General features: G+C 46.7%; 1 protein-coding gene across 1 annotated transcript in view; it reads right to left on the bottom strand.

Annotated features, from left to right (window-relative positions):
• Nucleotides 1-1020: 1020 nt before the first annotated feature.
• The window catches only part of NOX5 (NADPH oxidase 5), a 32762-nt gene continuing 19088 nt past the window's right edge, over nucleotides 1021-14694 (bottom strand). Inside the window, 10 exon segments of the mRNA XM_004374698.1 lie at nucleotides 1021-1152; nucleotides 2288-2454; nucleotides 5417-5516; nucleotides 6248-6332; nucleotides 6601-6663; nucleotides 6665-6708; nucleotides 7244-7288; nucleotides 10945-10964; nucleotides 13425-13547; nucleotides 13977-14109. Of these exon segments, the coding sequence (XP_004374755.1) occupies nucleotides 1021-1152; nucleotides 2288-2454; nucleotides 5417-5516; nucleotides 6248-6332; nucleotides 6601-6663; nucleotides 6665-6708; nucleotides 7244-7288; nucleotides 10945-10964; nucleotides 13425-13547; nucleotides 13977-14109 (912 nt within the window).

The raw sequence follows: 14694 nt of genomic DNA, 5'->3' as shown, positions 1-14694 counted from the left end.
GTTGGTCCAAGTAGACTGAATATGAAAATACGTTGTTTGTCCCTGTCTATGGGAATGGATTTTGGAGAAAATACATAGTCCAGGTCTCATCCCCAGATCTTTGGAATCTAAATTTCTGGGAGTGGGATCCAGTACGCTGCATTTAAAAAAAGCTCACCTGCATGGCGAAGTATGCTGATATCTTACTTTGAAATGCATCAGAAAAATAAGATGACCTCACAAATGGCTAGAGAGAGGGATAGATGGATAACATGCAATAAAGCAAATACGTAGAGCAAAATGTTAAACGAGGAACTAGGAGGTGGGTAACACTGTTCACTATACAATTCTTTTAACTTTTTGCATGTTTGAAAAATTCATAATGAAATGTCAGGGGAAATCTCCCTAGTGGTTATGATGACTAGGCAGGACTGGGGACATATGCTGTAGGGGACCTTCCCCCCAGAGGACTTCTGGAGGAGAAGTTGTTCTCTCCCAACCCCATCACACACCCTCCAGTCACCAGCCTTTGGTATCGTCAGCTTCACAGTCATACATGGCCAGTGCTGAAGTCCCAGAATGCACAGTGGCCAAGCCAGGTATTTCCGTTTTCCTTGGGTTCTGAAGGAAATTAATCTGCCCCTCAAGTTCCCCCATTCTAACGTGTTGAGCAGGAGTAGGTGGTCCCTGGGCTTTGTCCTGGCAGGTGGATCACCCGAGCCTAGTCCCTGTCTGGGCACTTTTACCATTACAATAACCAGTGGCTGTCAAGTTGATTCGGACTCATGGTGACCTCATGGGTGTCAGTGTAGAACTGCACCCCATAGGGTTCTCAGTGGTTGGTTTTTCAGGTGTAGTTCTTCCTACCAAGGCGCCTCTGGGTGTACTTGAACCTTTAACCTTTCGGTTAGCAGCCAAGTGTGTTAACCATCTGTACTACCCAGGGACTCCACCATTACAATAGGAGGCACCAGTTGATGATCCCATGGTTTCCCAAGCTGACCCACGGTGTGGGTCTGGGCAGAGCTCCTACAGGTGGAACTAAAAGTTCTCCTGAAAGAATTTGAAGTTGAACTGCTCACAATGGCATTTGAGTACCTTGGCCAGAGCTGGGGAACCACAGAAGAAGACCTGTACCTTGCCCTTCTTCTCAGAGGCCACTTTCTGGAACACCTAGAGTCCATGGGTTGGAGGGAGAGCAGAAAGGGAGGAGAGGTGAGACTGCTGACCTCGTTGCTGACCCGCCCAGCTGAAGTCAACAACATAACAAAGACCCATGAGACAGGAGAGTCAGCAGGGATGGCCTTCCCCATCTTACAGAGGAGGTTGGCGTACTCCATGGCACAGCTGATTGGCTTTAGAGCAGAGATTTCAACACTCAACCATTCATATAGAAGACATTACCTCAACACATAACTTGACCTAGAACCCTTGGTGAGGGCTGGAGCCAGAGATAAGTGAGACCCAGGCCCCCCACCTAAGGGGCTATGCCTGTGGGGAGACACCCACTAACACAGGTGGGGAGTTGGCATGCAAGGATAGAGATGTTCACAGGGTGTTCCAGAAGCCAGGCCTGTCATATTCAACCCAGACTGCCCGCACCTCCTACTAGTCCTCAGGGCTGGCCAGGTGCCACAATTTAAATGTCTCTTTCCCAAAATCAGTCCTTTTTTCCCTCCCTAGTGAGGATCCTTTTTTTTCACCCCAAACTCTGCTTAAGAACTGTGTTTTTCTCAAAATCCTCTTTGATGCCCAAGCACCACTGATAACCCTTTTCCCCCTCAGCTCTCACTGCCTAGGCATGGCTTATCCACAGCCATTTTAAAAGCAGTATGTTCTGGGCCACTTCATGCAAACTCTACACCCCATCTGCTGAGTGCTCAGGAAAGAAAAAGTACTAATAAATTATTCTGAGAAATAAAGTAGAAAGACTGCAAACCATTTCACGTCTCTGGGCCTCAGTTTCCTCATTAGTAACATGAAGGGATAAGACTTGATGCTTCCAGGACCCTGTTCACTCTGACCTTCTCACTCTGGTTTGTAGGGAGTCAGGGAGAGGCCTTGGAGGTCAGATAGTCTAAACTTCCTCTCTGAAAAGCTGGCGAATCTGAGGCTTATGATGGAATAAACTAGTGATGGAGCCAGAACGTAGGTTGCTGCCTCCCGTTCCAGCCCTGAGGTCCCTAGCTGGACTCAGGATGCCAGCCTCATCTTTGCTCCTGGCTGACAGCCCTAATCTGCCCAGTCACTGCCTAAGGTCTCAGCAGTCACTGGTCCCTGCAGGTGTGGGGGCTCCGCTGGCCCTTACCTTGCTCCAGTCAGGCCGTCCAGCCTGGGTCCACGTCTGCAGCCCCGTGACGGAGTCCTTCTTCTCCTTCTTGGCCAGGAGGTCAAGGGCCATCTGCAGGCCAATGGCCTTCATGTCATTCTTGCCCAGCGCTGAGGTCATGTACGTGTGCAGCTCCAGGAAGCGGCCTGGGGGGTGGCAGGAGGGGGAGGCACTGAACCTCGATAGCAGCTTTTAGCCACAGTTTACCAAAACATTAGGATATCAGAGTTGAGTATTGTATTCAAAACAGAAAGCCTTTTCATTTGAGAGCACTCATAAATATCAGCTGTACTTCATTTTGCAGCAGCACAATTTTATAGTATTTATAGCTGTGTAGTTATGGAATAGGAGTCCCTGGGTGGTGCAAACAGTTAATGCATGTGGCTGCTAACTGAAAGGTTGGCAGTTCGAGTCCACCCAGAGATGCCTCGGAAGAAAGGCCTGGAGATCTACTTCCAAAAACTTAGCCACTGAAAACCCTATGGAGCACAGTTCTACTCTGACACACATGGGGTCACCGTGAGTCTGAGTCGACATGATGGCAACTGGTTTGGTTTTTGTTTTCGTCAGTTTAGTATGATATACTAAGGAAATTATCCAAAAGAAGGAAACAACTATGTGACAAACATATTAATTACAGTGTTATTTATAAAGGGGAGAATTAGGAATACACAAAATGTCCAATAATAGAAAGTTGGTTAACTAATTTATGGCATAACCACTAACTATATCCTCAGATGAGTCATTAAATGCTGCTCCTATCATTACTACTGTACCACTATGACCATGGCAAATGCATCGAGCAGTTGTTATGCTCCAGGCACTGTTCTCAATGCTCTACAGGTGATATTTCATGTAATCCTCACAACACTACCATGAGGGGGGTACTATTAGCATCCATATTTTTCAGATGAAGAACTTAAGGCCAAGTGGTTAAGTAACGTGCCCACGGTTCTATAACTACTAAGGGATTGAGTAAAGATTCAAACTCAAACAGAATGATTCAAGCTTAAGCTCTCAACATTTAAAAATTATAAACCACACATTCTTTAATTCAAACTTTGCTGTATAAATAAAGTTGAAATCAGAGGCCCTAAGCTTCAGCTGCAGTTAATGAGAAAACTTGATGGAAACCCGATGCCAGAAAGTTGTTGACTCAAGTGGCTTTGAGAAGGTAAAGCAGTGGGTCCCCCGTTGCCCTTTGTTTACATAGATTAGGAAGAAGCAAACAGCAAATATTTACACGTCAATAACTAGACTATTTAAATTAAATCTAAACTTTTCCTCTAGCTTGTCATCCTGAAATTGAGTTTCTGATGAATTAACATATGTAAAAACATTTAGAACAAACTCAACGCTATATAAATATTTGCTATAAATGTTCTTTACGAGAAATGGGCAAGGAGCTTTCCTGCAAGAGTCTAAGGTTTAATAGTTATCTTCCGAAGACTGTTGACTTATACTTTAAAGCTTTGAATGTTTGTAATAGAAAACGACATCTGTTTAAATGTTTCTTATATAAAAGTGTGTTTGATCACTTGAACTTGCAAACTGTGTTTATCATAGGAATTTGAATTTACTCACGACAATTTAGTTCCAATGAACTCAACGAGTATAAAAGACCACACTGATTCTCTTGAAGTTAGAGACATATCTAGAGACATGCCTCCTTGTGTAAGTTATTTCATAAGTAGAACAAAAGAGAACATGACTTTAAGGGATGAACTTTAAAACAGTGCCAAGTCTCAGTGTTTCTCAAAGATGTCCCATGTAGACTATGACGTAAGCCAGAGAAACAGTCTATCATACAATGTTTAGGAAAAAAGGTAGGATACAACCCTTGGAGGGTAAGATACAACACCAGCAGGAGCTGGAAGGAGGGCACTGAAACATTCATCTTTTTAATTTATTTTTTTGCTGTTGTTGTTGAGGAGCTACACAGCAGAACATACACCAATTCAACAGTTTCTACATGTACCATTTAGAGACATTGATTACGTTCTTCGAGTTGTGCAACCATTCGCACCCTCCTTTTCTGAACTGTTGCTCCCCCATTAACGTAAACTCACTGCCCCCTAAGTTTCCTATCTAACCTTTCAAGCTGTTGTCGTCAGGTTGATCTATATAGATAGCTCTTAAAAGAGCACAGTACTCAAGGCAGGCGTTCTTTCAAACATTCATTTTTGATGAACGCATGAAAGTAGGGACCAAACAGTAAAAGACTTAGTACAGCTAAGGTATTTAATCTTTCTTAGACCAGTTTCCAAACTTTTTGACTGCCCCTCCAGCAGAAAAAAAGTTTGAGCATTTACACTTAATAAATACGTACGTTTATTCACATGTTCTTCTCTACTAATACATTATGGGCTCTAAAATTTATGTTGGAGTAAGGACAGCCAGATTTACCCTCTCCCCTTAAACAATTAGAAAAATGGACAAATTATATGAAACAATGGTTTTCAGAGGGAAGCGCAGGTGGGGTGTTGACTGCAAAGCGGAATAGAGAATGTTTTGAGGTAATGGAAAGGTTCTATATTTTAACTGTGGTGGTGGTCACGAGACTGTGTATATTTGTCAAAATACCATTGTACATACACTTAAAATTAGTGAATTTTAGTGTATGTAAATTATGCTTCAATAAAACACACACACACAACACCACAAAAACAGTGTGAGTCAGAGTCACCTGAGAAACGTGTTACAATATATGTCCCTGGGCCCTGCTCCCAGAGAATCTGATTTGCAAGCTGTGAGCGAAGCCTGGAAAGCTAAAGTTTTAACAAATTCACCGCCTTGAATTTAAAAAAAAGGCATGAAAAAAATTAGAAAAATGAATGATACACATTTTTATGTTAAAATGTGAATATGAAAAAAAAATAGAAGGCAATCAATCCTTTAAAATACCTGGAGCAATCTGGATAGCTGATGGGATGATAAATGATTTTTCTTCTCTCTATTTTTTAAACTTCACAAAATGTTCCATTTTAGAGGGAACACACATACACATACACACAGCATTTTTGATAGAAAGGAATCATCGAAACACCTCAAGAAGAACCTGATTTCCACCTGCCGCCTCCCCCTCCTCAGGCCCCGTCCCTCTCCTACCACCTTCATTCTCCTCGGTCTGGTCCATTTCCAGGCTGGTCAGCAGGCTCACAAACCACTCGAATGCCTGCTGCTCTCAGTTATTCCAGATGAAGTCCACCTAGGAGAGAGGCCCTTGGAGTCAGAGGCAGAGTCCACCTCACTCACGGCATGCTCACAGCTGTGGTCCCCAGGCCCCAGCCTGACCACCCTGGTGTTAGCAGGGCACATGTCATCACCCCCATTGAACAGAGGAGAAATCTGAGGCTCACACAAGTGACGAGCCTTGCCCAGGTCACACAGCATGGGACCAGACCCTGGTTCCTGACCCCCAGGTCAGGATTTTCTCTAATAATCTCTTTTTACAGCAAGCAGTGTTCTGAGATATTGGCTTAGGATTGCCAGAAAAACAGTAATTTTCTTTTAAGAAGCCCTTTCACATGACCTCTACATGATCAACTCTTGGTGGCAATCATTTGTTTGCTTTGTTTTTGCAGGTTAATGAATTTTTAAGAGGCAAGCATGGTTTTCATCTTCCCAAACAACCAAGGGGTCATGGATAGTAAGCATCATGGCTAGAATGGAATCCAGGCTCCCTGACTTTCAAGCTATACTGCTTTTAATGAGATGAAGAACGGCTCGCAGAGGTGATGGGAGTGTTGACAGGGAGGCCAGGAGAACACTGGGCATGGTGGGGAAAGAGGGAGGGGGGAGTGTAGGCAGTAAGAGGATCTCAGTGGGTAAGAGATCCTCCTTCTCTCCCCTGCCTCCCCACAGGAGGGCCTGGCTTCTGTTCTTGGAGGTATTCAGGGGAGAACATCTGGAGGCCTGCCTGGAGGAGGCAGCACTCACCTTGTGGAGTTTCAGCTCATCATCCTGGACGCCTCTGATCCAGGAGTGCTGGCAGTTGGGGCAAATGTGCTTTCTCTTCTGGTGCCTGAGGGGAGGCAGGAGGAGGGGGCTTTCAAATTTGGGGCAAATGTGAGACCCCAGAGAACAGCGTAGGGGACAGGGAGGGCAGTTGGGGTGGCAGAGCCCACCCAATGAGGCAGGAGAGGGATGAGACATGAAAGAGGGAGGAAGAGAGGAGAGGCAAGAGAGAAAAGGGGAGAGAGAAGGAAGGGAGACAGGTGTAGGAGAGAAAGGACGAAGGAAGGGAGGAGGAGAAAAGGAGGCGAGGGCTTCCCTCAGGATGGTCCACCCACCTGTACATGACACTCTGCAGGATGGAGGCAAAGGGGGTGATGCTGCTGCCCACCCCGATGAGCAAAGATCCTACGGGGGGAGGTTCCATATGGCCCGTCTACGTAGCACTGCACACGAGGGGGTTAGAGAAGAGAGAGGGATGGGTGGTGGGGGGAGACCTGGAGTCCCTCCTACTGAGGAATGTCCCCAGGGCTTCAGACCCCTGTATACATAAGCGGTCATCTCCTAGGCTAAGTGACTCCTAGTCCAGTGCTCTTCGCACACGCCAGCTCTTAGCACAAGTCTGGTTAGTACACTGGAGGGTTAGAAGAGGGCTTTGAGATCAGAGAACAGGGACCCAGCCAGCACCCTTCCTGTGTGCCTGCCACCACCAGGTGTGGGCCGTGGCTGCTAGAGGACAGGGAGAGTGCACATGGCTCTGTGCATCCTGTCTCTGCTCCTGGAGAGGAAATAGGCGGTGGAGGAGGGTGGGCATCTGTGGATAAAGAACAGGGGGTGGTGGTTTAAGTTATCTGGATGCTTGGAAGTCAGGCCATGGGGATTTGAGGAGCTTGAGTACCACGAGTCACAGCAACTCCTCCTGCACGTGAAAGCTCCACTTCCTGTAGCTGTCGGGGGGTTCTAGCCCCTGGAGCCTCTTACCTCATCGTTACAGAACTGGTGGTTCTCAGAAGACATCTCCAAGACCTGAGGAGTAGAGTACAGGGTTATGGGTCTCTGGGATTTGACGGTGTCAGACGTTTCTCGGAGGCTTCCCAACACTGGCCAGTCTGAGCAGGTTTAGAAAAAGGAAATTGTTTTTTCTGCCCAAACTATTCCAGGGAAAACCCAGCTACGTGAGGGGAGAACATCAGTGGTGTGCTGGTGAACTGACTCTCTGGGAAAAACAACAAACACCTACCCCCCACCTCCGATTTGTAACATCCGTCGATTTCTGTGGTGTAAATACTGCCATGAGGGCTCCCACCACAATGACTGTGTTTAATAACTGTGTAAATTCCTGGAAGTTTACTAATCAGCTCCTGTGGGTCACTATAAGTTGGCTTCAGGGCATGAGTGGAGAACATTCCCTCCTGCTAGCATCCAGCCACCCTCAATAATTTCATGTCTCTGGACACGCCTCCCACTCTGCCTCTCAGTTTGTCATACTGTGGTGGCTTGCGTGTTGCTGTGATGCTGGAAGCTATGCCACTGGTATTTCAAATACTAGCAGGGTCACCCATGGTGGACAAGTTTCAGCAGAGCTTCCAGACTAAGAAAAACTAGGAAGAAAAGCCTGGTAATCTACTTCTGAAAATCAGCTAATAAAAACCCTATGGATCACAACAGAATATTGTCCGATATTATGCTGGAAGATGAGCCCCCTAGGCTGGAAGGCACTCAGAATACACAGTGGCCGCAAAAATGGACTCAAACATACTGGTACTCATGAATACAGTGCAGGACCGGGGAATGTTCTGTTCTGTTGTCATGGGGTCACTATGAGTTGGAGCGGACTCTGGCAATTAACAACATTGAACATTCTTTTCCCTCTGCCTAGAACACCCTTTCTTCCCCCGCTGGCAAATTCCCCTTCATTCTTCAGTGTCCAGCTCGCTTGAAGTTGATTCTCCTCCTTGGAGCTTTGCACCAGGCAGAAAAGCCAGGGCTTCACCTGGCTCATGGAGAAGCCCTGGTGGCACAGTGGTTAAAGCGCTCAGCTACTAACTGAAAGGTCAGCGGTTCTAATCCACCAACTGCTCCGCACAAGAAAGATGTGGCAGTGTGCTTCATAAGGATTTACAGCCTTGGAAGCCCTGTGGGGCAGTTCTACTCTGTCCTACGCTGAGTCAGAATTGAATAGGTGGCAATGGGTTTGGGTTTTCACCTGGCTCACAGTTCCATCCCAGCCCTGGGGCTCTGCTCTGGGCTTACTGGTGGGAGCTATCTGAGGACAGGGAGCAGACCTCCTCTGCCACCTGTCCCTGATTTTTCCGGCTCTGACTCCTCTAGACCTAAGTGCAAAGCAGACAGGCTGACCAGACTTGACAAAGTCAACGGGCTGCCTTCCAAAAGGTGACCCCAGAACAGGCGTGAAGGGGCTGTGACCAGGGATGGAGTATCCAATAAGCAAGGTAAGCACAGACTTACTTGTGCTTACTTACTAAACTGTAGTGAACTATTTCAAACGGGTTTCACCATACCACATCAACATGAAACCTGTGCAAAACTGTTCACTACAGATTAGTGAGTAAGCACAAGTAAGCCGGTGCTTACCTTGCTTATTGAGTCATCCACCCGTCAGGGACTGTAAATTTGAAAAGGCTTTGATTCTGTAGGAAGGTACTGTGGGGTTGGGAGAGAGACAATGCCAGCCATACCTAGAAGCAGAGTCTTTGATGTGGTGAAAAAATGTGAAATTGTTCACTACAGATTAGTAAGTAAGCACAAGGAAGCCGTGCTTACCTTGCTTATTGGATAATCTACTCCTGGCTGTGACAAACCCCTCTCTGGTGCAGAGGGCGGAGTGAGGAGTGACCTGACCCAACACCCAGGCCAATCCCCTCATTCCACAGAAGACAAGCCCAGTCTGAGGCTGTGGAAATGACTTGCCCCAGTCCCCACAGAGCTCGGGTGAGAACCCGGGCCTCCCCTTCCCTCCCGGTGCACATCACACCACACCACGCCGCTTCTGTGTCTGGGGTGACTGAGCAGCACGTTCCCACACTGTTGGACATGAGCTACTTGTAGTGATTTTAGAAGACACACTGTGAGAGAGCTACTCCCTTCAATTTTCTTCAATCCTTCTGACTGCAAGGAGATAACCTTAGACTATGGATAGTATGTCTTTGGAGACCTTGGGTGGTACCAAAGGTTAACATGCTTTGCTGCTAAACAAAAGGGTGGAGGTACGAGTCTACTCAGAGGCACCTTGGAAGAAAGGCCTGGCAATCTACTTCCAGAAAATCAGCCATTGAAAACCCTATAGAGCGCAGTTCTACTCCGACACACATGGGGTCGCCATGAGTTTAAATCAACTCCACAGCAACTGGATTTTTAAAAATATATCTTTAACACATCTCTAGATACATACATATTTAATATATACGTATATCTATTTATGTATATATGCATGTGTGTGTGTGTATATACACATACATAAATATGTATATATAGAGACAGAGAAAGAGACAGGACCCTCCTCTCTTTTGTTGTCTTTTAACAAAATGAGAGAGAAAGAGAAAGAGCAGTGGAGTGCAGCGTCATGCTCCAGGCCTAAGCAGGCAGAAATATCTAGTAAGAATTTAATAATATGGTTTTTCATTGTTTTTACTTCCAGAGCTATCTCCTGTTTATTGCACATGATACTGATTTTCCATTAAAGATAGCAATATAAAGAGTCCTTTTTAAATACAATTAAGCTTAAGGTAATGTTGGGATGTAAAGAAGAGAAGAGAATGTAGAGAAGAGAACCAGTGAGAAGTGAATATGGCAGAAGTTACGAAGGTGCTATACAACTGATTGGCTGCAGAAGCTCCCATGTACTGTGGGGCCCTTCCAGAACATGGGACTGCCCCAGAGCCTCCTCTTCCAAGAACAAAGGATCCACCCTCCCTGGGGACACAGACCAGCCGACTCTCCCGCCTCCAGCCCCAGCATCCTCCGCCTTGCTCCCCACTGGGCCAGAGTCCCTACATTGCTCCCTGAGTACACGAGCCCTTGGTCTCCTGGCCATGGAGTCTCCTCGGGCCTGTAGGACAGAAGCTCCACAGTGACATCCTTGCTGGAGGCCACCACTCCTTGAGCCGAGGTGCAGGGATGGATGGGCTGGGGCTGCAAACACTGTTTTGTTTCAAAGTGGAAACTGCTTTATTATTTAAATCACAAACTCAATACATGCTAGCTTTTTAAAAATTCAGATATTACAGAAAGATTTAAAGAAAGTGAAAAAATACCCTGAATCAGACATAACTACTCCTCACATTTTCTCTATGCCCTTCCAGACTTTTTTCTAATATCCACACACACTCACATACATTTCCTTTACATATATGGAAACTTGTTATTGTTGTAGGTGCTTTGGAGCTGACATCAACTCATAGCAACCCCATGTGACAGAGTAGAAATACCCCGTAGGGTTTTCTTGGCTGTGATCTTTTTTTTTTTAAGTTGATTCCAACTCATAGAGACCCTATGTGACATAGTAGAACTTCCTCATAGGGTTTTCTAGGCTGTAATCCCATCAAACAGAGCAAGAAAGATTTGGTGTTCAGTCCGTTAATAGATACTTCTTTTTTTTTTTTTTTTTTTTTTCTTCCATTAAGTGATTTATTTTCCTTTTTTTTTAACAATCAAGAACAGACGTAACTGCCCCTCTGGGTTTCTGCTGGGACGGGAGACCAACGGGCATATGGCAGAGAGAACTGGCTGCGGGTTTGCACAGACTCGGATTTGTATCCTGGTTCTCCACTTACTCAGGAGACCTGGTGGTGCAGTAGTTAAGAACTGAGCTGCTAACCGAAAGGTCAGCAGTTTGAATCCACTAGCAGCTCCACGGGAGAAAGATGTGGCAGGGTGCTTCCGTAAAGATTACAGCGCTGGAAACCCTGGGGGGCAGTTCTACTCTGTTCTGTAGGGTTGTTATGAGTCGGAATCGACTCGACAATGGGTTTTTTTTCCTTCTTTTTTTAAATTGTGCTTTAGGTGAAAGTTTACAGCTCAAGTTAGTTTCTCATAAAAAAAAATTATACACATATTGTTATGTGACCCTAGTTGCTTTCCCTATACTGTGACAGCACACTCCTCCTTTCCACCCTGGGTTTCCTGTGCCCATTCAACCAGCTCCTGTCCCTTTCTGCCTTCTCATCTCATCTCCAGACAGGAGCTGCCCATTTAGTCTCGTGTATCTACTTCAACTAAGAAGCACACTCTTTATGAGTATTATTTTATGTTTTATAGTCCAGTCTAGTCTTTGTCTGAAGAGTTGGCCTCGGGAATAGTTTTAGTTCTGGGTTAATAGAGTCTGGGGGCCATGTCTTCTGGGGTTCCTCCAGTCTGTCAGACCATTAAGTCTGATCTTTTTATGTGAATTTGAGTTCTGCACCACATTTTTCTCCTGATCCATCCTGGCTGCGATCTTTATGGGGGCCAATCGCCAGGTCTTTCTCCTGAGGAGCTGCTGGGTGGGCTGGAACTGCCAACCTTTGGGTTAGCAGCTGAGCGCCTAGGGCTGGAACAGACTGCTTTGTGATCTGCCTTTCCACTTACTATATCTTGAATAGCTTTCTATGCTAATACATATAAATTTACAAATCATTTGTTTTTAGGCAATTTACTATTCCATTAAGAAGCCCTGGTGGCGCAATGCTTGAGTGCTCTGCTCGCCATTGTAGGGGTGATCCATAATTTATTTAGCGTCTCTATTGTTAGTCATTTTGATTATTTTTATTTTCTCATCTATTAGGAACATCCACCCTCTATAAAATAGCACCTCTCCCATCTCTATCCCTTTACCCTGATTTATTTTTCCACATAACACTTATCACCTGACATATACGTATTTTGCTAGTTTGTTTATTTATTATCTGTCTTCCCCACTGGAATGTAAGCAGGGACTGTGTCTGTTTTGCTTATCGAAATATCTCCAACACCAAGAACAGGACTTGGCAAACAGTGAGTGCTGTGCTCAAGAAATATTTACTAAATCACTACATGAACATGCTGATTCATGGACTTCTTGCACTTCCGTCCAATTAGGTTTTTAGGATAAATTCCTAAAAATGGAATTGCTGCTAGTGGTTATACCTATTTAAAAGTTGGCACATATGCCCAGACTGCTCTCCAGAAAGACTGTCCAATTCATTATCTGGCAGTGGTACTCAAGTCCCAAGGAAACACAGCTTGTAATGTCTCTACCTACTGATCCAACGTGCCATGACTTACCCGGTTTTAAAATCAACTTCTTCCTTTAGGAGTTTTCCTGGATTAACAGCAGAGAACTCTCCTCTTGTTCCCGCCTACCCACTCCAAATCCCAAAGCTTTGCTCTTGGCATGGTTCTGGAAGGGTCCTGTGGGCTGGCCAGGAAGGCTTCACCTAGTTTTCTGTACTGGACTTTAAATTCTGCAAGGGCAAGGCAGGGTTTTCATATATTAACCTGTCTCCCAGCCAAGAGCACAGCCTACTAAGTTTGCATTCAGCCCCCTCAGCCTCCCTTGTCTTTTCTCATCTCCTCAGGAGCTCCTCCAGTCTCTCTCTACAACCCCGTCAAATTTTGCACAGCCCGTATTCACGCCAAGGCACCAGTAGCTGGTCAGCTTTGTGGTTTCGTCAGGGCTTAAAAGATAATACTATGATGATGATGATGGTGATGAAGGTGGTGCAGCTGGACTAATACTGTCAAGTTCACTCAATGCTTTACATGCATTCATTCAATTGTCCCTAAAAGAATCCTGTGAGGAAGAGAACCCAAGGGTGCGTATTACCTCCATTTTATAGCTGAAGAAACTGAGACTCAGGGAGGTTAAATGATGTATCCAAAGCCATACAGTTAGAATGTACTGGAGCACCTGGAGGTGAGTTTTTCTGCTCCCAATTTCCCCTACAATTTCTTATCTCAATTGTACCCCTTTCTAATGGAGGAATTCAGATTGGGGGTGTTTGGGGTCCTCAGGCTTCGGGGAGGCTCTTGGCCACACGGTCAGCAGTTGCCATCCAACCCTGTGTACAGAGCAGTTGCTGGATGATTGATGCCTCACCAGAAGAAGCCAACTGGTCCCTGAGGGCTTTCCATCATGGCAGACCCCTTTCTCCTCAGCGGCCACTTATCTGGGGCCTCCTCTGACTCCTCATCTTCAAACTCCTCGACAGCCTCTTGGAACCAGAGTCCACGGGGTCTGACGCCTTGAAGGACTCATACAGCCTGTTTGTCCATTGGCCTTGGGTCCGGATGTGTAGCCAGACGGTGTCTGAGCAAGAGACAGGGCGAAGGGGTCAGGGGGTCAGCGCTGGCCTCCAGCAGGGAGCAGTCTCGTCTCACTGGAGAAACTGGTGCTGGTGCCTCAGCTGCTAAAAGCTCTGGTGTGAATGTCCTTCCTCAGGACCACACTGGCAGCCACAGCCATGAGACTCGGAGATGTGATCTTTCTGAGGGAGACCTTACAGTCTTTTGATGAAGTCAACCCAAGCTCACTGTGTGGTACTTTGTCACAGCAGCCCTAGCAGACTAATGCATCACTCCACTCAGTGAGCATTTGCATGTCTGCCCCCTGCTTTGGAGGGAGCTCTCTGAGCCTGTCTTTGTCTTGTGCACCACTGGTTCCTAGTCCCAGGCCTGCACTTGCACAGGGTAGGAAGGCCGCACACGCGTGTGGAGCGACTGGCTGCGCTCGCTGTACCTTTCTGCTCGGGAGCTCTGCTAATGGTGAAGGGGTGCCACTCATAGCATGCGACGGAGGAGATGTTCAGATACAAGTAGTCACCCGGCCTATAGTGGAACAGAGGGGGCCGCTTGATGAGGAGGTGCGTGACCTGGGGAGAGAGGAAAGAGAGCAGGGTAATGCCTGCAGGCCCAAAGCTGCCAGGAGCTCCAGGGCAAGAGTGCAGAGGTTAGGCCAGCAGCCTCCACCAGGCATCTGGCAGACCCCAACACCTGGGACCCTCTGTGTTGTGAGTGGGGGCTCCCCCTGAGCACACCTGCCAAGGTGACTGGCCCCCCTGCTGGCAGGACAGGGGCTCTCTGAGCCAGAAGCCACTCCCAGACACCCCTCTTGGACTTTTATCCCTGAGAACTCTGCAGGGGGTGGGAGGAGATGCCTTGACCAACCTGGAGGTGGGTCTGGAGGGCAGGTGGGTGACAATCGGAGAAGGGGGGCGTCAGGCTGGGCTGAAGTGGGGTCTGGAGTTTTATCCCACTTCTCGGGGTGTAAACACTGCTGTTTAGTGAAGTAGTGAAGCCTCCCTGCCTGCTCTAGCCCCCCTCTTGACACTTCTGTAGCACTTACAGCCAGTCCTTGGCTGGCATGCCAACCGCCTAATGGGCATCTGGCCTTTGAAACCACGTCTTCCTGGACAACAGCTTCCATGTATTGAGCACTTACTATGCACTGGAGCCCT

This window comes from Trichechus manatus, unplaced genomic scaffold, assembly GCF_000243295.1.
Source record: "Trichechus manatus latirostris isolate Lorelei unplaced genomic scaffold, TriManLat1.0 scaffold00030, whole genome shotgun sequence".
Taxonomy (NCBI): domain Eukaryota; kingdom Metazoa; phylum Chordata; class Mammalia; order Sirenia; family Trichechidae; genus Trichechus; species Trichechus manatus.
This window is presented reverse-complemented; position numbering and strand designations above follow the sequence as displayed.